The 21,631-nt window shown below is 35.8% G+C and overlaps 7 protein-coding genes across 10 annotated transcripts; 5 read left to right on the top strand and 2 right to left on the bottom strand.

The window, feature by feature from the left end:
* On the top strand, nucleotides 83-1,746 carry LOC104708931 (vacuolar amino acid transporter 1-like). The gene is made up of 7 exons (XM_010425591.1): nucleotides 83-349; nucleotides 430-644; nucleotides 731-754; nucleotides 836-1,016; nucleotides 1,099-1,318; nucleotides 1,422-1,452; nucleotides 1,532-1,746. The coding sequence occupies exons 1-7, from the start codon at nucleotides 85-87 to the stop codon at nucleotides 1,625-1,627; spliced, it is 1,032 nt and encodes a 343-aa protein (XP_010423893.1). The 5' UTR covers nucleotides 83-84; the 3' UTR covers nucleotides 1,628-1,746.
* Nucleotides 2,093-5,078, top strand: LOC104708930 (vacuolar amino acid transporter 1-like). 2 transcript variants are annotated; one of them, XM_010425589.2, is made up of 11 exons: nucleotides 2,093-2,436; nucleotides 2,539-2,825; nucleotides 2,931-3,145; nucleotides 3,239-3,262; nucleotides 3,365-3,548; nucleotides 3,658-3,877; nucleotides 3,968-4,103; nucleotides 4,188-4,353; nucleotides 4,490-4,533; nucleotides 4,618-4,680; nucleotides 4,776-5,078. In XM_010425589.2, exons 1-11 carry the CDS (start codon nucleotides 2,213-2,215, stop codon nucleotides 4,869-4,871), a joined length of 1,659 nt encoding a protein of 552 aa, XP_010423891.1. In that variant the 5' UTR covers nucleotides 2,093-2,212; the 3' UTR covers nucleotides 4,872-5,078. The 2 variants fall into 2 exon arrangements, with proteins under 2 accessions (XP_010423891.1, XP_010423892.1); XM_010425590.2 differs by having other exon boundaries at nucleotides 2,345-2,436; nucleotides 2,524-2,825.
* On the top strand, nucleotides 6,458-8,116 carry LOC104708927 (aspartic proteinase PCS1-like). The gene has a single exon (XM_010425584.2). It carries the CDS (start codon nucleotides 6,610-6,612, stop codon nucleotides 7,936-7,938), a length of 1,329 nt encoding a protein of 442 aa, XP_010423886.1. The 5' UTR covers nucleotides 6,458-6,609; the 3' UTR covers nucleotides 7,939-8,116.
* LOC104708928 (protein FAR-RED-ELONGATED HYPOCOTYL 1-LIKE-like) lies at nucleotides 8,597-10,254 on the top strand. 3 transcript variants are annotated; one of them, XM_010425585.2, is made up of 3 exons: nucleotides 8,597-8,750; nucleotides 9,419-9,918; nucleotides 10,025-10,254. In XM_010425585.2, exons 1-3 carry the CDS (start codon nucleotides 8,707-8,709, stop codon nucleotides 10,096-10,098), a joined length of 618 nt encoding a protein of 205 aa, XP_010423887.1. In that variant the 5' UTR covers nucleotides 8,597-8,706; the 3' UTR covers nucleotides 10,099-10,254. The 3 variants fall into 3 exon arrangements, with proteins under 3 accessions (XP_010423887.1, XP_010423889.1, XP_010423888.1); XM_010425587.2 differs by having other exon boundaries at nucleotides 8,603-9,248; XM_010425586.2 differs by having other exon boundaries at nucleotides 8,603-9,319.
* LOC104709989 lies at nucleotides 15,628-16,416 on the top strand. The gene has a single exon (XM_010426516.1). The coding sequence runs from the start codon at nucleotides 15,628-15,630 to the stop codon at nucleotides 16,414-16,416; it is 789 nt and encodes a 262-aa protein (XP_010424818.1).
* LOC104709988 (polyadenylate-binding protein 6-like) lies at nucleotides 16,809-17,843 on the bottom strand. Its single transcript, XM_010426514.1, has 3 exons — nucleotides 17,639-17,843; nucleotides 17,073-17,288; nucleotides 16,809-16,987 (listed from the first exon to the last, which is right to left on the bottom strand). The coding sequence occupies exons 1-3, from the start codon at nucleotides 17,841-17,843 to the stop codon at nucleotides 16,809-16,811; spliced, it is 600 nt and encodes a 199-aa protein (XP_010424816.1).
* On the bottom strand, nucleotides 20,265-20,852 carry LOC109126037. The gene has a single exon (XM_019229097.1). The coding sequence runs from the start codon at nucleotides 20,789-20,791 to the stop codon at nucleotides 20,540-20,542; it is 252 nt and encodes an 83-aa protein (XP_019084642.1). The 5' UTR covers nucleotides 20,792-20,852; the 3' UTR covers nucleotides 20,265-20,539.

Below are 21,631 nucleotides of genomic sequence, written 5' to 3'. Positions count from 1 at the left end.
TTTTTTTTTTTTTTTTTTGTTAGAGATCTGAAGAAACGATTCTTTAGTGATAATATTTGTTTGTTTTCAACCTTCAGACAATCTATGGATATGTTGACTGGAGTTACACCTCCGCCCAGTACAAGTTTTGTCTCTTCGTTTCGCCAGAGACGACCAAGCTCTGTCTTGGGTTCGTTTACGTGTTCACCGAGCAAACAGCAGCTTCTCATCGAGAAAGATGAGATCCAAAACTCTTTCGTACCATCCATCAAATCATTTCTTGCGTCTCATCTCCAGTTATCAGTCCCGGGTGATCTGTTAACTCCCCAAGAAACCGGCAGTTGCACATTCTCTCAATCCGTTCTCAACGGTAATTCTTGGATCATCATTAGGAGTGTTTTAATATAGATTTGATAACGTGAGATATTCTTAACATTCTCTTTGTTGCAGGAATCAATGTTCTATGTGGAGTAGCTTTACTTACAATGCCTTACGCAGTGAAAGAAGGAGGATGGTTAGGGCTATTCATACTCTTATCCTTTGGCGTTATCACTTTCTACACTGGTATTCTCCTAAAGAGATGTCTTGAGAATTCGCCAGGGATCCACACTTACCCGGACATTGGTCAAGCTGCATTTGGCATCACAGGACGCATCATCGTCTCCGTAAGATTTTTTCAAATCAATCTTGACTTTTGACTGTTTTGGAATTCTGATCCTAACTTAATTTTGGGTTTGGAATTACTTTTCAGATACTTCTCTATGTGGAGTTATACGTAAGTACCAAACTCTATTTAATATTTTATATCATATGAATCTAAGATCCTAGTTAACTTTTTTTGGTTATGTTTTTGTAGGCATCTTGTGTGGAATACATAATCATGATGAGTGATAATTTGTCAGGGATGTTCCCAAACACATCCTTATACATCACCGGATTATCCCTAGACTCTCATCAAATTTTCGCCATTACTACGACTCTAGTTGTTCTTCCGACTGTTTGGCTCAAAGACCTCAGCTTATTGTCCTATCTCTCAGGTTCATCTCGTAATTAATTGGCACAGTTATCTCTGATATTTGATCTCTTTAATTCTAAGAGATGTTTATTTTATTTTCTTAGCCGGAGGTGTCGTCTCTTCAATCTTGCTTGCGCTTTGCCTCTTTTGGGCTGGATCAGTCGACGGGGTTGGATTTCACCTAAGCGGAAAAGCTCTTGATTTAACTAATATACCTGTCGCAATCGGAATTTACGGGTTTGGTTTTGGGAGTCACTCTGTTTTCCCCAACATTTATTCATCCATGAAAGAAACTTCCAAGTTTCCTATGGTGCTTCTCATCAGGTTAGAAAAAAAAAACATATTTCTTGTAATCCAAAACAAGTTGTTGGCAATTTCGGTTTTGGTCTTCTCAGGCGTTAATATTCCCATGTCTCTGTTACATCAGCGTTATGAAGGGTAGATTAACCAACTTTCAAGTAAGTAAACAAAAAAAAAAACCTCGATTTAGAATATTATATTTTCACATAAAATTGTGATTAAAATTTGATTTTTCAGATGGGAGTTTGTATATTGATCATTATCATCGGCGTTGTGAGCGGTTGCTGCGGGACTTACTCTGCTATTGCGAGATTAATCGACGAGATGACCTAATTGGTATTGTTTGCAGAATAAACTGGATGCGATGCATTTGATTAGAAGAAATCTGTTTTTGATAAAACAAAATACTATTATTTTCTTAAAAATTAAATCAAAAATTTTATTTGGTATTACAGTTTATTGTCTTTTATTTTATGCATCGTATATGAATTTAAATACGTCCAAAATAAGTAGAAAACAAAAGGACACTATTGACTGGTGCTTAATTTTAAATGAATTTCTTGGGAATATTTTGAAAATTGGGACTAGGGACAGTGCAGTGTTGATAAGCATACAATTTTGGAAGTTAGTCAACAGAGAAGTTCGTAGGATACGAAGAATCCTAAAAATATCAAAAGTACGGTCAGCACTCAGCAGCATGAAATCTACACCGCAATTTTAAAAATAAAAAGTGGAAACAAATATTAAAAAAAAAATTGATTTTGTTTCCATATATAGAAGAAATCTATTTGACTCGCCGGAAACACAAAAAACTCGTTCTCCGTCTATCTCTCTCCTTCTCTCTCTCTCTCTGCACTTTTCTTTCTTCTACGTTTCTTCTCAGATTGAGAAAGAAACAAAAAAAAAGACAAAAAGAAGATGAAACTCGACGAAGAATTCTTACACGACAGAGACCATTCGTTTCTTACTGATGACGAAGAAAACCAAGCAGACCTTGCTTGTTCCGACGATGAACACGACGGTGAAGACGGTGAGTATCGTAGAGGCGGAGCGAATTCTGATTCCTCCTCTCCCTTATCTCGAGACCGTTCGGAGAACAATCTCTCCGATGTCTCAAATCCTCCATGGCCACAAAGCTATCGGTAAAAAAGAGAACAAAATCATCAATTTCCTCTGTTTTTGTATGTTTGCAATTCTCTTTGGATTACAAAATTTCAGACATTTTTCAGATGAATTTGTTTCAGACAATCAATGGATTTGTTGTCCGGAATGACTCCACCTACCGTGAGTTTCATGCCTCGAGGCAGTTCTAGGAGATTAGTCTCTTCCTTTCAGAAGAAGCAACAACAACAATCTTCCTTCACCGATTCGTTTTCTTCTTCTCCAAGCAAACCACTTCTCTCTCAACCTGTTCCTGACAAAGACGAAACCATCTCACCCTTCAACCCTTCATCTCAGCTCAAGCTCTCCGTCACCGATCTTCCAGTACCGGAAACTAACCTCTGCTCTTTCTCTCAATCTGTCCTCAACGGTACATAGCTCTCAATCACTAATGATGGTTGCTAATGTCTGATTGAATTGGGGAACATATGAAACTGTAGAACTTGATGTTTCCACAATCATTGTTATTTTTCAGGAACCAATGTTCTGTGTGGATTAGGGTTAATAACAATGCCTTATGCGATAAAAGAAAGTGGATGGCTTGGTTTGCTCATACTCTTGTTCTTCGGAGTCATCACTTGCTACACAGGTGTTCTCATGAAGAGATGTCTAGAAAGTTCTCCTGGTCTTCAAACTTACCCAGACATTGGTCAAGCCGCCTTTGGAATCACTGGTCGCTTCATCATCTCTGTAAGTTTGTTTCAGATCCAACAATCCCTTCATATGTAGATTCTCTTTCTTGAAACTGAAGCTTAGGTTTTTGTTCTGTTTCTTGAATTGCAGATTCTTCTGTACGTGGAGTTGTACGTAAGTTTGATTACTCTCTGTATATGTAGTCTGAGAGCACAGCTTTGGATTCTTCCATTAACTCTGTTTTGTTAATTGTAACTTTGTTGTGTCCATAAATAGGCAGCTTGTGTGGAATACATAATCATGATGAGCGATAACTTATCAGGACTATTCCCAAACATTTCATTAAGCATTGCTTCAGGGATATCACTAGACTCTTCTCAGATCTTTGCAATCTTGACCACTATTCTTGTTCTTCCAACAGTCTGGCTAAAAGATCTTAGCTTGCTTTCTTACCTTTCAGGTTTGGTTTTTTCCCACTATAATCTCTGTTTTAGTTTATCTCCTCGATTGACTTATATAATCTAATGGATGGACCGTTCTTGCGGTTTTGAAACTGTGATATAATCTAGTTGGTGGAGTCTTGGCGTCAATCTTGCTCGGTCTCTGCCTCTTCTGGATTGGTGTGGTCGATGGAATCGGGTTTCATGCAACAGGAAAAGTTTTTGACTTCAATAACTTACCTGTCGCTATAGGAATTTTCGGTTTTGGTTACTCGGGTCATTCGGTTTTTCCTAACATCTACTCTTCTATGAAAGATCCTTCAAAGTTTCCTCTCGTCTTAGTCATCTGGTAAGTTCTAACTACAGAAACCTCTCCTTACTTGTTTCATTATGAGCCCTAATTGACTTGCTCCTTTGCTGTCCTTTTTCTCTTATGCAGCTTTAGTTTCTGCACATTCTTGTATATAGCTGTTGCAATCTGCGGCTACACCATGTTTGGCGAAGCCGTCGAATCACAGTTTACATTAAACATGCCTAAGCAATTCTTTCCATCTAAAGTTGCGGTCTGGACAGCGGTAAAATACAACATTCTCTTATGTTCTCTGTATATAGTTAGTTGTACTTGTATAACCAGAAATTAATTTTGTTTAACCTTCTAGGTCATCACACCTATGACAAAATACGCATTAACAATCACCCCAATCGTTATGAGTCTCGAAGAGCTTATTCCTATGTCTAAGATGAGATCACATGGTGTATCGATATTATTCAGAACAACCCTAGTTACCTCTACTTTGGTGGTTGCTCTTTCAGTTCCTTTCTTCGGTAATGTCTATATATCTCTGATGCCCTGTTTTTTTTACACTTCCAAGAAAGTTACCAAAACTGGCGTTTTCTCTAACTTCATGTGCAAGAAACACATCTCACCATAGCTTCTCTAATCAAATATTCTCTATTACAGCTATCGTGGCAGCGCTGATCGGATCCTTCCTTGCAATGCTTGTGGTAAGTTCTTCCATCTCAAATAAAATTGAAATTAAAAATATTGATTAAACCACTGACCTTTTATTGTTGTTGTTGCTGTTGCAGGCTCTTATCTTTCCATGTCTGTGTTATCTCAGTATCCTCAAGGGTAAATTAAGCAACACACAAGTAAGCACATATCCACTATAGCATTTGATTCTCTTGAGAATTTTAGTAAACTTTTAACCGTTTTTTCTTTTTCTTTGTGTGATTCATTTGTTCAGATTGGATTATGCGTATTCATTATACTCTTCGGGTTGGTGAGTGGTTGTTGTGGTACTTACTCGGCTATCTCAAGATTAGCCAGTCAAATGACATGACTAACTGCAACATCGATCGTGGTTTATTCAGGGTTTTTTTTTGGTTTTAGAAAACATATAGAGACGAAACCAAAAGATAGTCCCACCGTTTGGATTTAAAATTTGTCACAAAATGTATCATTCATATGTATCATGGTTTTCATTTAGCAGAAACTCAATATACATTATTCATTGGCGGCAAAATTCGTTGAAATGATTGGTCCTGCGAAGTGCGAACTGCAATCATCAATATTCTCTCTAAAATTTTGACCACTGATCTGAACTTACTTAAACCTATAGTATATTACTAGATTAATGCCACTTTTACACTGACCAGAACTTATATATCAGTATTATAAAAGAGACTAGAGTATTTAAATTTAATTTGAAAATGAAACTATAAAACCTACATATACATATTTCTATCATATGCTATAATTGCATAGTACAAGATAGAACCTAAAATATTGTGAATTCACACGAGCAACCTAGTGGGCAAGTGATAAGAAGTTGACAGTATTGATTGGGTAAGTGAAGGTATCCTGATTTGGAGCAGGATTCAATAAAAATGGACCCAACTCATAAATGATGGGGTTTTGTCCTAAAAACAGCAAGGCAAACAACATGTGCTACCATACTTCTCAATCTAAAAAGTCTATTTCCATGTGAATGTCACATCTTTAAACTCTTTTTTCTTTCCATCATTTTTATTCCATTTCACGAAAGTAGTAAACATTATGAAGTTCATTAGTTCATCTTACAGTTCGTTTGTTCTTTATTTAGTAGATTAATTATTTGTTTCAAAATGGTTTGGAAAAAGTGAATATAATGATAGACTGAAAAGTTTAGGTTTTTACATCTAAACATGGGATCCAAGCCGTATCACATGCAATGCTTACTGTTACAAGTCGAAGATATAAATTTCCCAAGATGTGTTGCACTAGTCTCATGATAAAAATGATTAGAAGAAAAATAATTTAAAAAATATAGAGAAAACATTGGACTGTTTTTTAATATGCCCACCGTCCAAACTTCCATGGCCAATTCATTGACGAAACCAAGGTAAACACACATGCTTATGTATTTTTTTTTTTTTTAAACAGAAGTGTAAGCTTAAAATTAATGAGTTTAAGTAAAACAGAATTCAACCTTAATGAAGAGATTAAATACTATTTAAAATCATTCCCTTAATTATTTGCCTCAGTTATAGAGCCTTCCACTCTACACCCCACACATTAAAAAATCATCAGACTGAAACTATATGCTATTCAAAATTTCTATCATGTTGATTAGTTCATGTCATATGTGCCCAGTGTCGTACTCTTGCAAATTAAGTTTTCATATTAAATACCAACAGAAATTTTAATTATTCATAACCAACATACATTTGTTACTTTTTACGATTATTAAACCTAAAGTAACACAAATAATAAAGGAAATTCGGAATTCATTCAAAAACACAATTTTGATATTAGAAAATGATGACAGCGATAGATAATATTTGCAGAATATTATGTGAAATTAATTTTTTCTATAACAATTTAAGAAAGAAAAAAAAGTCACTAATAATATATGTTATTTTCATGGAAGAAAAAATAAAACAAAAACAGAGATATTTTTCCAGCTGAAAAGAACAAAACATCTCTCATTGTTTGTTCAGTGAACTTGCACCAAACTCATCAAACTTCACTAACCACATATACTCAGTTTTGTTTTGCAAGAAACACACAAACTTACAATAATCAAAATACTTCTCATCATGTTCTCAAGATTACATCCTCTGTTTCATCTTCTTCTTATTCTACTCATTAGAACACATAAATGTTTCTCTTCTTCTTCTTCTTCTTCTTATTCTCAAACACTTGTTTTGCCTCTAAAGACCCGAATAACTCCAACGGATCATCGACCCACCGACAAACTCCATTTTCACCACAACGTCACTCTCACCGTTACTCTCACCGTCGGCACTCCTCCTCAAAACATCTCCTTGGTCATTGACACTGGCAGCGAACTCTCCTGGCTTCGCTGCAACCGTTCGTCTAACCCAAACCCGGTTAACAATTTCGACCCGACCCGTTCTTCCTCTTATTCCCCAGTCCCCTGTTCCTCACCCACTTGCCGTACCCGTACCCGAGACTTCCTCATACCCGCTTCTTGCGACTCAGACAAACTCTGCCACGCCACTCTTTCCTACGCCGACGCTTCCTCCTCCGAAGGCAACCTCGCCGCCGAGATTTTCCACTTCGGAAACTCCACCAACGACTCCAACCTCATTTTCGGGTGTATGGGATCCGTATCCGGATCCGACCCGGAAGAAGACTACAAAACGACCGGGTTATTGGGTATGAACCGTGGATCTCTCTCTTTCATATCTCAGATGGGTTTCCCCAAGTTCTCGTATTGCATCTCCGGCACCGACGATTTCCCCGGGTTCCTTCTCCTCGGCGACTCTAACTTCACGTGGTTAACGCCGTTAAATTACACGCCGTTAATCCGGATGTCGACGCCGCTGCCTTATTTCGACCGTGTCGCTTACACCGTCCAGCTCACGGGGATTAAAGTTAACGGCAATCTTTTACCCATCCCTAAATCGGTTCTCGTACCGGATCATACCGGTGCTGGCCAAACCATGGTTGATTCCGGTACTCAGTTTACTTTCTTGCTCGGTCCGGTTTACACTGCGCTTCGATCCGATTTCTTAAACCGGACAAACGGGATATTAACGGTTTACGATGACCCCGATTTCGTTTTCCAAGGAACCATGGATTTGTGTTACCGGATTTCACCATTCCGAATGCGGACCGGGATTCTGCACCGGTTACCAATGGTTTCCCTGGTTTTTGAAGGAGCCGAGATAGCGGTTTCGGGTCAGCCGCTATTATACCGAGTCCCGCATCTCACGGTTGGGAACGATTCGGTATATTGTTTCACATTTGGAAACTCCGATCTTATGGGAATGGAGGCATACGTGATTGGACATCATCATCAGCAGAACATGTGGATCGAATTTGATCTACAGAGATCAAGAATCGGTTTAGCTCCGGTACAATGTGATGTATCCGGCCAGAGACTTGGAATCGGATCGTAATCCATAAATATAACCACCCGTGTGTAATTATAGTTTTTTTTGCCAACGTAGTAAATGGAGTAGAGTGAGACTCGTTCACGTGCGGGGATGGGGTAATAACTTCGAGTTGTTGTTACTTGTTAGTAGTTAGCTGTCTGTTTGATTTTGAGTCTTTGACATGGTTCTTACTTCTTACTTACTCTCTTTGCGTAATTAATTTTTTTTTTTTAGGGTTTTTTTAAATTCTCACAATCTTTAATAATCATCATCAATTTTGTGTGTTACAAAAATTAATCTTAAAAATCGCGAAACTGTTTTGACGTTTGTTGGACGATGGAGTACAAGTGAGGCCCAACTAATTTCCCTAAAAAAGAAGGCCCTTAACGAAAGGTTTTTTATTTTTGGCAGACAGATGACAGTTCACACAAATTGCTGACGTGTTATATAAACACAAGGGTCCACAGTAGTCTCACTCCCACGTGGGAAGATCACGCGGTGTACTGTCTTTTCCTTAAAAATATGTTTGGCTCACGCGCCGTTGCACGTGCGGGCCTCCCTCACTAGCCAATGGTTTCTCGCCAGCTCAGGGCGTGAGTTGCAGTCGCCGCTGTTTGAGAACACGGATTTGCGTTTTTCCTTTCCTTCTCTCTTTAAACCAAATTCATTTGAATAATGTAAATTATTCAGACTAGACACAAAACATAATCATCAAACTTCATCAGTCATCATCACCAAACAACAAAGTATCTCTGGGTTTTGGAGGAATCTTGGTAGCATCTTCTGAAAATCATGGATGATGCAGATGAGTGTTGTAGCCCATCTCTGGATCATAGGTTTCTTTTTTTAATTTCTTTTCAATCACATCTCACGAACACACACACACACACACACACAAAAAAAATTCTTCTTTTGCTTTTAACTTTTCCAAATTCAACTGTATTAATATCTATGTAAAAGTTTGAAACTTGATTTCAAATAACACGTATCTTGAGTCTGAAAACATCACTCCACGTTTCTCAGAAACATCACTACTACTACTCTGTCGTGTGTTCTGCTTTCGTATGTTTCCGGAAAGTTTTATTTTTTAGTGAATTTTGTAACTTCCTGAGCTCTTATATTATAGTATGGTGTCTGTAAGGTGTTTGATGGTTTTCCTCGCTGTGTTTAAAGGTGAATTGTGTATTTCAACTTCAACCTGTTGTTTGATGGCTTAAGAGATACTCAACACTTCAATCTTTTAAGTACACCCAGAGCATACCTTATCTTTGCTCTTATCCAAATTTTAGATTCTGGACTAGCAAGATTTGTGATCCTTTCTCTTCATCTCAGTGGTATTGATGATAAATGTTTTGTCTTTTGTTAAATGGTGTGAATACTACTAATATGGATATGACCATTTATGGTATGAGTTGAGTATTTATTACTCTTCTTTTTATCTTTTACCTCTTTTGCCTCAAAAGTCAAATTTATGACCTTTACTACACCGTATTTATGCTTTCAGTGATATCAACGATCCGATGATAGTTGCTGTGGAATCTCTAGACTCAAGCAAAAAGAGAAAAGTACGTGCTGAAGAATCAGACTTGTTACCTCTGCCAAAACACTTTTGTCTGGATCAGCAACAAGCTTCTCGTCTTGATTCTTCATGTCAATCATCAGACATAGAATATGCAGAGTGCTCTTATGCCACTGAGGACACAAAAACCAACAGCGAGGAGGCCTCCTCTTCTGCATCTTTTACAGGCCCTTCTTTGTACATGTTTAAAGACTCTGTTTGTTCAACCGGAAGTTCTAGTTCAGGTTATGCTACATCGAGCATAGAACAGTCCTGTTGTTCCAAAGTTGATCACAAAGCACAAGAAGATGCTGATGAAGACTTTACTCTCATGGAATTCATTTGTGCCGACTCAAATTTAGCGGTTGAAGACGATCTTCAAGAGGTTCTGAATCCAGTGGGTTCTTATATTCTTTCTTCTGCAAGGTGGAGTGTCGGCAACCAAGGTAAGTAATCAATGAAAAGCTGAACAAGAGTAATGATTTAGTGTCATGCATTGCAAGACTGTCTTGAAGATTCATTTGTGATATTGTTTCACCATTTGGATTGCAGATTCTGAAGAAGCTACAGCGAAACCAACCATTGATCAAGAGTTTGAGCAGTACTTTTCAACACTTATGATGTAACAACAACATGAATCTAGATATGTATCAGTATAACTAATCACGGTAATATTTATGTAAATATTTCACCTTGTTTTTTTTGGTTAGAAACATATAAAAACCTTTTACATGTCCCCATTGTTGCAACTATATGATCCATGGATGTCACGTTCAATACTATGTAGTGTTAAAACACAAATACTGAAACTAATTCGCATTGTTTATTTCCCTTAACCACTTACTGAAAAGAAAGAAAAAAAAAAACCAAAATCCTATAAATCATATCCTCAGCTTGGTTTCGAGAATAGAGCTTCGAGATCCTTCAGTGCATGTTCCTCAGTAGCTTTTATCGCCGCGAGAATTGGATGATAGTAATCAGAGTGATCACTCACACACTTTTGCAGTGTCCCAAAGAGTCCCGCACACTTGGTAACCAAATCTTCCTCGTTCTTCCCCGCTTCCTCAATGAAATTGCAATTAACATTCCAAGCCGTAAATGATTCTTTGCAAGAACCTCCTTCCATGAATGTTGTAATGCTCCTCTCGACTTCCTCTTCGCTTAGTTCATCTAGGGAAACCGTTGAAGGCAGTACAGCTTTCATTAGGCCTTCGTACAAACCTTTCTCCACAGTTTTTTTTATCTGACGCAAGGATCGGCTGATAGTAATCCGAGTGAGCCTCCATACACTTCTGGAGCATCGGGTAGCACGGACCTATAACTTCCTTCTTCTTTTCAGCTTCATACACGCAATCTAAAAAATCTGTAAATACTTCTTTGCAACCACCACCTTTCATGAAATCATCATATCTACGCCAAGTGCTTGAGGAAACTCCTACGGACGGGGATTGGTTGTTGTTTTGAGATTTGTGCTCCGGTTTCAGATCCGTAGATGATATGATCCCCATATTTTCTCAGCAGTGAGAGAGATCGCGCGGATCTTTTTGAAAATCGAGGAACCGAGGAAAAGGATAGGTCCCAAATAACTTTGTGAATGATACAATTAAGAGATGAGAAGATATATAGGGATTACACGAGAGTACGTCAAGTAGACTTGGTATTTGAGTATTACAATTTTTTATTATTATTAATATATGTTAAGTACAGACAAGATAATCCTAAGCTCAAACAAATAGAGAATATCTTAGGAAGAAAAGAAAAAAACAGAGAATATCCGCATAATAAACCGACCCCAGTTTACCAAATCAACCCAAAAATATATGTACAAATATCTTACAAGAGAGGATTGTTATATAAATCTATAATCACATTTTTTATGTACATTTTAGTTTCTATATTTTAAGTTTTGCTTATTTAATTTGTTTTATTTACAACATTAATTCCTAATAATTTTCTTAAAATAACATTTTGTAAAAACTCAATTAATGTAACTATTTAAATCGACATAATTTGATATATTTATTGTCATAAATAGCTTGACAACATCTATACATTTCGATGTTTCCAAAAACAACTCTACGCATTAAATTTTTAATCCCATAAAAATCTCCAAACCTATTTTAATAGATTTTTAGAGACTGTATGATCTCTTAAATTTAAATGACACAACCAAATTTGATTAACAAATGATTACAATCCCAATTTATCTTAACATTTTTTGAGTACATTTATGTGACATCTTCTTATTTTCTAAACGATTTTTACAACTAGCCTTATGTTAAATCAATTATTCAAAGCTCATTAAAGTTAATTGTGTACACTTACATATCGGGTGGGTTTTAAATTTTGATTTAAAACCCGATTACACTAATCAGATCTTTCTTTAAATCCTTAATTACTAACAGTCTAATTAATCCTACAAAATTCCAAGATAAACATATAAGGAAATATATATACACGAAATCCTTTATTAATATGCATTTAATCAGTAGGAATCTCAACAAGTAAAATCCGGATGGTTTAAACCCCAAAAATATTGCAACACAGTAAAATTTATAGAAATTAGAGATTAAATTTTGCACAAATCTCGCAATCGTTTATAGTACTTCAATATACAATCTTCCTATAATATGGCAATCGAGCATTAAACATATGACTTTCATAACTACAGCCGAGCATTTTTTAAGTATATACCTTATTAAACTTACCTAAATCAAAACACTTCGGATCTTATAATATCTTCTAAACTTGCGAATTGAACCAACTCACAATACCAAAACCCTATCATCATCTCAAACACTATATATATGTGTCATTCACGACGACCACCTAAGCCACCAAACTAAATACATATATTGAAAATGGCCGCTTCATTGGCCTATCTAAGACACATATGTCCATACAGCTTGGCAAGTTCATGTCAAAGTTTTCTACTCATGGACAATACACACAATGATCCTATCTCTGATTCAAACTACTTATCCTTGGTTAAGTTTATCTAAATGCTAACATTTTGATTGGTAAGTTTATTTCTAATATGTGTTTAAATTTTGTTGAATTCTCATTCAACACTAATGTCTAAATCTCATTAAAAAAATTGTAGATGTGATTGGGCAAATCCTCAACATTGGAGAGATTGACTTGAGCTTAACAACAAGACAACTAATAAGCTTGATTTCGAAATGAGAGATGAAACGTAAGTTAATTGTTTTTTAAATCTTATAATTATCAGCCATATTTACGTATACGTGATAACATTATTTTTCAATACTAATTTATTCAAACAGTGAGAGAGTGCCATGTACCTTGTGCCGACTCTGATGGGATAGTCGTCATTTACCTAGGAACTATATTTCTGTGTCGCTAATTGATGGGATAGTCGCTAATTTATTTAAACAAGGTTTTCATTTTTGCAAAAAAAAAAATAAAATAGGAACTATATTTAATCATGTTTATAACAATTGAGTTATTAATATTTAAGGTACAAAAAATTTATCCAACTTATTCAATGCTCACAAGTTCATGTGAATCCATCATTTCTTAAGTGTACTTTCATTTGTTCGTTAATATTGGTTTACTATTTATACACTCCACTGATTTGTTTTATTTTAATTCTTAATGATATACAGACTCCCTATGATGGCCTCACTCTTCTATCACCGTTCTTGCAAGATACACAATATGTATAATATTCCACTATAAAACAACTAAGATGGAAAAAGAAGAAAGAAGAATCTTCGTCTGGATATGTTTACGAAGACTCCATCTCCATTTTCATGAAGTGATTATACAAGTGAAATCTACAAAGCATGAACATAGTGAATTTAGAATAATATTGTTCTTCTGCATCTGCTCGCAATATTTTATATCTAACTAATAGTAGAAAAAAAGTTTATACGAAGTTATTGCAGAAAATACAAAAACAAAGAGTTAGTTTAGAAAACATATAGATTGAATATAAAATGATTCTAAACGTCATCTTTGATCGAGTCGAAATTGAAATTTGCACACAAATTGAGGTTTTTAGGTTACCAAATTGTTATTAACAAACAACTCTCAAATCCAGGGTTAATTGTGCGATCTTATCTCAATTTGATTTTTTTCCTAATTTTTACTTAATTTTATTAACGACGAAGCATACAAATAACACGTACAAATAAAACAATTTTGTTCAAAATTTATAAAACTCTATAACATTTATGTTCAAAATCAAAGAAACTCGATTTACCTATAATACAAAATCATTTAAATTATATACAAAAGTTTTTTAAAAAATAATTGACTCGTGGTGTACCACAGGGTAAATTCTAGTAGCATTAAAAAACAAATCATCATAAATCACTGATATCTTAGCATTAATTTCAATTAATATATGTTTTTTTGACAATAATATATGTTATTTTGTATATTAAAAATAATATTTTTACAAATAAACAACACCAAAGGATGTTTTTGAAAAATAACATAAAAATATATTTTAGAAACTCTATAATAGAGATGATTTTTCTCCAAACAATCTCTATTTTAGAGGTGAGAATAGAGGTAGATTAAAATAAAATTTGCCTATAAAATAGATTGTTATTTTTTCTTTATTTATAGAAAAAAAAAATAGAAATGGATTAGAGATACTCTTCTTGTTAATGTGATGTCTTAGCATTAGCTTGGATTATTAATGTGATATCTTAGCATCTTAGCGTTAACTTGACTTATTAATGGGATTAGTTTATATGATGGTCACCATACATGCTTGTAAAATTATCCGAGGTCTGATTAGCTAGTTGGAATTGTAAAATTGTATGCACACATATAAATATTTTAAAATTAAAATTTTTTGTTTCGATTACTAAGAGTGTCTAGCCGAAACCCTTTAATGTGGGCCATTAATATATTCAGTACACGTATATATAGTGCAAAAAATTTAAACAGAAAAATGCTCAAAATGGGGTTTTCCGCCCTTTAATGTGGGTCATTAATCTATTTCTTAATTTTTGACTATTGATATTTACTCTTTAATATTTTTTTATAGTATTTTTTTTCGAATAAATTTTCCATTTTATTCAAAAAAAAATACGTTGTTACATGTAGTGCAGCATAAATTTGAAAAAGTACTGTAAGAAGACTATAACTTTAATTTACAACAGATAGAAGAGGACAGGATTGCCTTAACGTGAAGCTAACCATCTCTCCATACATCCAGTGAAGTTCCCTGTGTCGTGGAGCGATAACAATCTGTTGCGGACTTGGCGATCTAGACGTTTAACAAGCATAGTGGACTGTATCGGAGCTTCCCCATGGCGACGGTTGTTCCTTTATGTCCAAATGGAGTGGAGTGAGGCTTGGAATGCATAACAGAGCAGAAAAAGGGTAGAGTTCTCCAACGAGGTGTCAACAAGGAGAGCCATGTTGGTGTCCCAGTCGGTAGAGAAGTGATTAACAAGCAACTTGGAGATAAGACCTGTCCACACCTCTGTCGAGTAGGGACAGGTGAAAAACAGATGGTTTCGAGATTCTTGTGTGGCTTTGCATAAGGGACAGGAGATGTCAATCCGAGTGTTCCAGTGCTGCATACGGTCCCCGGTAGTTAGGCGGTTCAGTGTGGCAACCCAGACCAGAAAGGAGTATTTTGGTGTAGCCTGGGAGAACCACACTCCAACTACCCATGATTTTTCCTGACCATGAGTCCGAGTGTGCTCCCAGGTGTCTTTGGTGCTAAATTTGGTTTTGAAGTTGTCCCCTTTTCCTTTCCATAGAACAACGTCCTCTGCTTCAACAAGTCCCCTGCTTCGAATGGTCAGCAGAGCATTTTCTATCTGATTCAAATAATCCACTCGATGGTGTCGTTGTCTATGAGTGAGAGCTTCTGCAACAGTGGCATGAAGACTAATACCCATGTCAATGGTGCCTTTTATAGTATTTCATATTATACATTTTTTGTTCATGACTTCCAGTTAATTTAATTTACAGATTTTCTAAAATAATATTTGGATACAAGTTTTTTTCCCTAACATGGTAATTGTTCAAATTAGTTTGCACGATAATTCTTGAAAGATAAGTAAGTACAAACATATGATATGATGTTTGTGATTAACAAACGCTTCTGAGTTTTTAAAGAACCATTTCGTGTGGTTTTGTTGCGTCGCGTGTCCGAGAGAAGGATGAGTCATCAGAATCAAGACACCATCAACTCACCTCCTCCGGCTGCTAATGACGGCTTGGCGAGGAGAAAAAGAGGTCGTACTCGCAAAGAAGAAACCTCAACTCCAAAACCGGAAACGAATTTGGTGGGAAAGGAGGTTTCTGGTGTGGTCGAAGGATCCTTTGACGCAGGCTATCTCCTGAACGTTAAGGTTAAAGACAGTGACATCAAACTCAGAGGTCTCGTGTTCATACCGGACAGAGTCAAACCGGTCACTCCAGAAAACGACGTGGCTCCTCTTGTTAGAATGTATGGAAGAGAAGAGATCAAAAATAACCAAACTGATCAACCTGATCTCCCTATTGGTCAACCAATGAAGGATGCTGCTGTTGTCACTACTGACTCGGAGATTAATGAATATGCTCAAGCTTTAACATTAATGCAACATATGAGCAATGGCGCGGTTCAAGCTAAGGAAGCTACGCCTGAGAAAGATGAAGTGATGGAAGAAGCCGCTACTAGGTTAGTGGAGTTCTTTTCAAATCCAGTGAGGAACAGTGTGACTGCTCAAGCACCAAGTCCTGTCGTGGTTCAGAAAGGTGAGGCTCGTGGATTCAATCTTATGGAGGAACCGGTTTCTCAAAGAGAGAAAGTGCCAGAGGAGCTTCTGCTAGAGCTTGGAAACAAGACGACAACATTGATAGCAAACTTGTTTGGAGGAGAGAAGAAGAAGGCTGATAGCAACATGGAAGAAGAAGAAAAATATATTCTACAATATCATGAATTCTGTAAATATATACATATATAAGGTATATATTTCGTTGTTAATTAAACAATATAACTTTAAAATCGTTTAAAATCCTATTGAATTTAGTTTGACGAAAAAAAACATCTATTAATCTTCTTGTGCAATCTATTTAAATTGACCATTGGTTGTATTTGAATCAATATCGCTTATCACACAAAAACAATTTCTTTTTGTTTGACAGCACAAAACGATATTTATGTTTATTGAATATGTTCAAAGACACGCAGACTCAAAGTACAATGACAGAACTGGANCGATATTTATGTTTATTGAATATGTTCAAAGACACGCAGACTCGAAGTATAATGACAGAACTGGAAAAAAAAAGTAAAATAATACATGGCCAATCGCTCTCATAAAGGACTAGGATAGTGAGAAATGTTGAGATTTCTTTACAAACCAACGAGAACACCTTCGTCATCAAACGTGAGAAACTGAACCTTGGTGAGGATCTCTTGCTTGAGATTTTCCTGCATGAGACATACTTCTCCCACCAGTGAGAGGCAACGATGAGTAGACGAATTCTTCCTTCTCAAATGCTTCTTCTGATCGTGATCAATCTGAGGCACGTCTTGTGTCACCAGAAGACTGTTGTTACGAGGAGCTTTATCCTCGTACGTCTTTGGCATCCACGAATCCTTAGGTGTTGTACGTACCTTGGCTAAGAATTCTTTGCCGACCTCTTTGAGAACGTGTAAAATCCTCTGTGCGGGCCTCATCCGAGCCACATGAAGTCCGAATACAGTAGAAATCGCTACTCTGGCCATTCTCCTCAGCGCGAGGACGATTTGAAAGATCCGTCTGGGACAACATTATTCGCATAGCCTTTCCCTTCAAAACAGTGTTGTTGAAGCAACCCATAGCATTCGATGCTATAATCCAGAGAACAAACAAGAAACAAGAAAAAAAGATTTGTCATCAGATTCTTAATTGATCAACCGGAAAACCTAAATCAGTTAATTAAAGAAATAAAAAAAAAAGTTACAAGTTTTACATCCATGAGCGATTGATTAATGAAGTTTCCAAGGTTTTAACAAAAAAATAGGGTTTATACTAACTATGAGAACACGAACATGAGAGAGAGCTCCAACTTCCAAATCACTTAATTAAAGAAATCTTAAAAAGTAAAGAACATGAGAGAGTTCATGTTGCAACCAAAAACGGGAGTCCAAGAACGAAGAAACGAGAAGGGATCAAATTAAAGTTGAAGTCATCTTGTTACCGCTAAAAGATGAATCGAAGTTGACGAAAGCGTAAGACAAAGATTCTCCGGTGATCGAGTCGCGGCAAAGATGAACGGAGACGACGGGACCAATCACGGAGAATTTGTCGATGAGATCTTTCTCCGTCACGTCTGGACTAAGATCACCGACGTAAAGCGAAGCAAACCTTGAAGAATGGTGCGTTTCCGATTTCACGAGCGCCATGTTTGTTTGTTGATCAGTCGTTCTCCTCTCTCTCTCTCTCTTTCTCTCTTGCTTTCTCTAGGGTTTTGGAAATGAGCAGTGGTAAATGACGAAGAAGCATATATGAGGTACACATATATACATGATCGTACGTTCCGTTACAACCGCTTCTAGCTAGCGAGTGAGCAGCACACACAACTACACGCGCCACGAGTATCTCATATAACTAACGAAGTATCAACTCGCATTAAAATTAAATTTTCGTAACTTCATACTTAGTTACTTACATACCATTATTTATTTTTGCACTTCTTTTTTCCATAATGAATGCATGCATGCATGCATGATGCGTTATATAATAATACATTGTTACGGCTAATACTTTATTACACCAGATAATAAGACTCTATATATATTTTAAATCGAAGTGAATCTATATCAAGCCGAATGTTATTATTCCATTATACTCCAAATAGAGTTTTATTATATGGTGTCCACAAATAAAATAAGTTGTAAAATGGCCGTGAAACTAATTAAGCGTAGTTAAGTAGTGGCAATAATATTACAAATTGTAGTTGAATAGTGTAAGCTAATATATGACGAATCAAAATAAAGTGTGAGCTATATAAATTTTTTCTTTCTAATTTTACTCCTAATTAAGTGAAATATAAAACCCTACTTAATATTATTTTAAAATATATTAATTTGGTATATGTGACATGAATGGGTTGAAGAGGTTTTACTGGTTCATGCATTTTAATGGATTTGGAAATCCAAGAAAAATTATTTGTTAATGTCTTATTCAAATCTATGATTTTAAAAATCATTATCAAAAGATCAAAATCATATGTTAATGGTCTTATCCATTTATAATTAATATTTAAAATTTTACTCTCTTTGTATCAATATATTGTATAAGATCGTTTACGCTTTTTTATTTGTTTCATTTTCTAAGATTTTCTTAAGTTTTTATGCACTTTTTAATATTAATTTCATAATTTTTGACTATTCTAATTCTGTAGTAATTTTTTATTGGTTGAGTTTTGTTAAATGATAAAACATTTATTGCAATTCAAGCAATAAAAAAAACATCTGGAACAAATATACAGTATCATGAAATTAATTATAGTTTAAGAGTTTTTTCTATTGTGCAAATTTTCCGAATTGTCGAAGCATATATACTGTGTGTAAACATATATATTATAGAAGAAATTTCTGGTTTACTTGTATGAATCTTAGTATTGAGTCCTGAAATTTGTTTTCGAAAAATTTGTACAGTATCTTGAATCTGAAAAAATGACTCCAAAGTTTCTCAGATCCTCTGCTCGTAATCGACTAATCGGAATCATTCTCGTGCACGTGCTTTCGTATATTTCTAGAAACCTTTTCATGACTCATGAGCTATAAAGTATCGTGCCTCTGAGGTGTTTTAGATGGGTACTTTTGCTCAGTATGCTTAAAGGTGAATTTTGTTTGTGTTAAGGACAGATTTATATTCTACTGCAACTTGTTGATGGCTTCAGAGGTATAGTAGACTTGAATCTTAAATATAGCTAGCATAGCTGCTCTTTGTTCAATCCGAGTTTTACTTGGGGATTTAGATTATGTACTTTGATAGATCTATCAGCGGTATGTATGTTTAAATGTAAATCTTCTGTCTTAAATTAGTTAAACGATGTGAAACTTGGAAGCTACAAATTGTGGATATAATCTTCTCTTTTTACCTTTACCTCTTTTGTCTCGTAGATATCGAATCTGCAGAATGTTCAGACACAAAAACTGGTGATGAGACCTCCTCTTCTGCATTTGTCATTAGGCCTTCTTTGCACATGTCTAAAGACTCTATAATTGTAACCTGAAGTTCTAGTTCTTGTTATGCGACATCAAGCATAGATCAATATATATACTGTTCAGTTCAGTGTGCTAAAGTTAAATCACAAAACACAAGGACATGTTGAAGACTTTTTTTACTCACATGGAATCTATTTGTTCCGACTCCGATTCTACGGTTGAAAGATCGTCAAGAGGTTTCAGAAATCTAGTAGGGTATTAATTATATCCTTTCTGCTGCTATGTGAGGTGGGCAACCGAGGTAGGTAACTAATTTATTGAAAACAAAGCAAAGACAAGGTACCAGAGTCAAGATTTTTAGTGTCACACATCGCAACAATGTTTTAAGATAATGATATTCTTACACCATTTGAATTGCAGATTCCGAAGAAGCTACCACAAAAACCTAACTACCATTGATCCAAGAATTTTGAGCAATACATTTTACAGAACAAATTGATCAGATGTAACAACAGGAAGGCTAAGACAATGTAACCAAAAGAACAGAGCAAATAAAAGACATATCACAGTGGTCATCTGCAATTTTCTGTAAGCTTTTGATGTTTGTCTTTGTTCAGTGGTTTCTCTATCTCACTTTCTCACCCACAATTGTAATTGCAAAAACAAACTCTTAAAACCAATAATAAACAGAAGAACCAGAGTTTCACAATCTTTCTTTAGATCTACAAAGACAAGCCAACAGATTCGAATTCGAAAACAGATCTCAATTTCATCATAGAAAATTCCAATTTCGACACAGATGATTGAATCTAAGCAATAAGAACAAATCCTAAACATGTATATACAGAGGGAAGAAGGTGAAAAAAAGAAAACCCTAGAAAAGCCAAAAAGAAGAAGAATCAAAATCCAAAAAAACTGAAAACTGTCTAAGCGCAAGCTTCTCGTCGAGGCTGTGCGTAGAAGAGAGCTTCCAGATCCGGTGGTTGAAAATAACAGTTCATAGGCGGATCTCGTTTCCTAACAACCATGGATTTCTTCCTCGGCGGCGGTGGACAAACAGAAGCCACCGGAATCCTATATATCCTGCTTCTCGGCGTCGTACATCCTTCCTCCGCCATCTCCGTCGTCCTCTCCACCGCCATCTCCGTCTTCCTCTCCACCGTCATCTCCATTCCCATTCCTTCTTCTTATCACTTCGAAATCTTTATAAGAGGGAAAAAACAAACAAAACAAAATTTTGAAGTGTGAGAAGAGGCGGTTACATCTTTTTTATTTATTTTATATATAATAATCAAAATTTAAAAAAAAAACGGGAATCTTTTTCTCACGAAGCTGTTCCAACGGTGGAGATTTGTTTTCTACAGCTTACTCTGAGCTGTAAATAGTGACGTGGTTACATATTATTGGGTAATAGCAGTAAACTAATGTAACGCGTGACCCCACCCGCACCGTTTCAGACGCTCCTCCCCACCCGCACCGTTATTGTCCCACTTTATTTTAATTTTTATTCCGTTTGTGGCGGCGCGAACTTGCGCGACAAGTCCCTCCTTTGAGCGGGATTCTAAAAAATAAAATAAAAAGACTTTTTCCTTTTTTTTTTTTTTTTGTCAGCGAAAACTTTTTTATCTTCGTACCGATCGGTTTAACAATTAAACCGAAATAAAAATCGGTTTTGTTAAATAATAGCTTCTGGAAGTGAATCACGTGGGAGGCACTTGGTCTATTTCCTCAAAATTCACATGATTGACTTGAACAGCAGAGTGAAGACCATTTCCGAGAGTCATTTGTTTACGGTACGTTTCTACTTTCTAGTCCTAAAGTTCCTAAGTCCAAGCCACAAATCACAATAAGAAATTAATAATACTAATAAAAAAATTGTTGATTTTCTCACAGTTTACTGTATTTAATAAGATTAATAGCTTTCGGTATTGATGACGGCACCATTCAAAAAATATTAATATCTAAATTTAATGGATATTAAATCTTAAATGTAATGAAATTGTCAAAAAAATTACAGT

The sequence above is a fragment of the Camelina sativa genome, chromosome 8 (assembly GCF_000633955.1).
Source record: "Camelina sativa cultivar DH55 chromosome 8, Cs, whole genome shotgun sequence".
Classification (NCBI taxonomy): domain Eukaryota; kingdom Viridiplantae; phylum Streptophyta; class Magnoliopsida; order Brassicales; family Brassicaceae; genus Camelina; species Camelina sativa.
This window is presented reverse-complemented; position numbering and strand designations above follow the sequence as displayed.

Bases quoted from the DNA above. Each gene is read 5' to 3' on its own strand.
- LOC104708931 (XM_010425591.1), top strand. From the start codon at position 85: ATGGATATGTTGACTGGAGTTACACCTCCGCCCAGTACAAGTTTTGTC. The intron at 350-429 runs GTAATTCTTGGA...TCTTTGTTGCAG, and splicing joins CTCTCAATCCGTTCTCAACG to GAATCAATGTTCTATGTGGA. The intron at 755-835 runs GTAAGTACCAAA...ATGTTTTTGTAG, and splicing joins TTCTCTATGTGGAGTTATAC to GCATCTTGTGTGGAATACAT.
- LOC104708930 (XM_010425589.2), top strand. From the start codon at position 2,213: ATGAAACTCGACGAAGAATTCTTACACGACAGAGACCATTCGTTTCTT. The intron at 3,146-3,238 runs GTAAGTTTGTTT...CTTGAATTGCAG, and splicing joins CTGGTCGCTTCATCATCTCT to ATTCTTCTGTACGTGGAGTT. The intron at 3,549-3,657 runs GTTTGGTTTTTT...GATATAATCTAG, and splicing joins CTTGCTTTCTTACCTTTCAG to TTGGTGGAGTCTTGGCGTCA.
- LOC104708927 (XM_010425584.2), top strand. From the start codon at position 6,610: ATGTTCTCAAGATTACATCCTCTGTTTCATCTTCTTCTTATTCTACTC.
- LOC104708928 (XM_010425585.2), top strand. From the start codon at position 8,707: ATGGATGATGCAGATGAGTGTTGTAGCCCATCTCTGGATCATAG. The intron at 8,751-9,418 runs GTTTCTTTTTTT...TTATGCTTTCAG, and splicing joins AGCCCATCTCTGGATCATAG to TGATATCAACGATCCGATGA. The intron at 9,919-10,024 runs GTAAGTAATCAA...TTTGGATTGCAG, and splicing joins GTGGAGTGTCGGCAACCAAG to ATTCTGAAGAAGCTACAGCG.
- LOC104709989 (XM_010426516.1), top strand. From the start codon at position 15,628: ATGAGTCATCAGAATCAAGACACCATCAACTCACCTCCTCCGGCTGCT.
- LOC104709988 (XM_010426514.1), bottom strand. From the start codon at position 17,843: ATGGCGCTCGTGAAATCGGAAACGCACCATTCTTCAAGGTTTGCTTCG. The intron at 17,289-17,638 runs GTAACAAGATGA...TCTGGATTATAG, and splicing joins CTTCGATTCATCTTTTAGCG to CATCGAATGCTATGGGTTGC. The intron at 16,988-17,072 runs GTACGTACAACA...TGGTGACACAAG, and splicing joins GCAAAGAATTCTTAGCCAAG to ACGTGCCTCAGATTGATCAC.
- LOC109126037 (XM_019229097.1), bottom strand. From the start codon at position 20,791: ATGGGAATGGAGATGACGGTGGAGAGGAAGACGGAGATGGCGGTGGAG.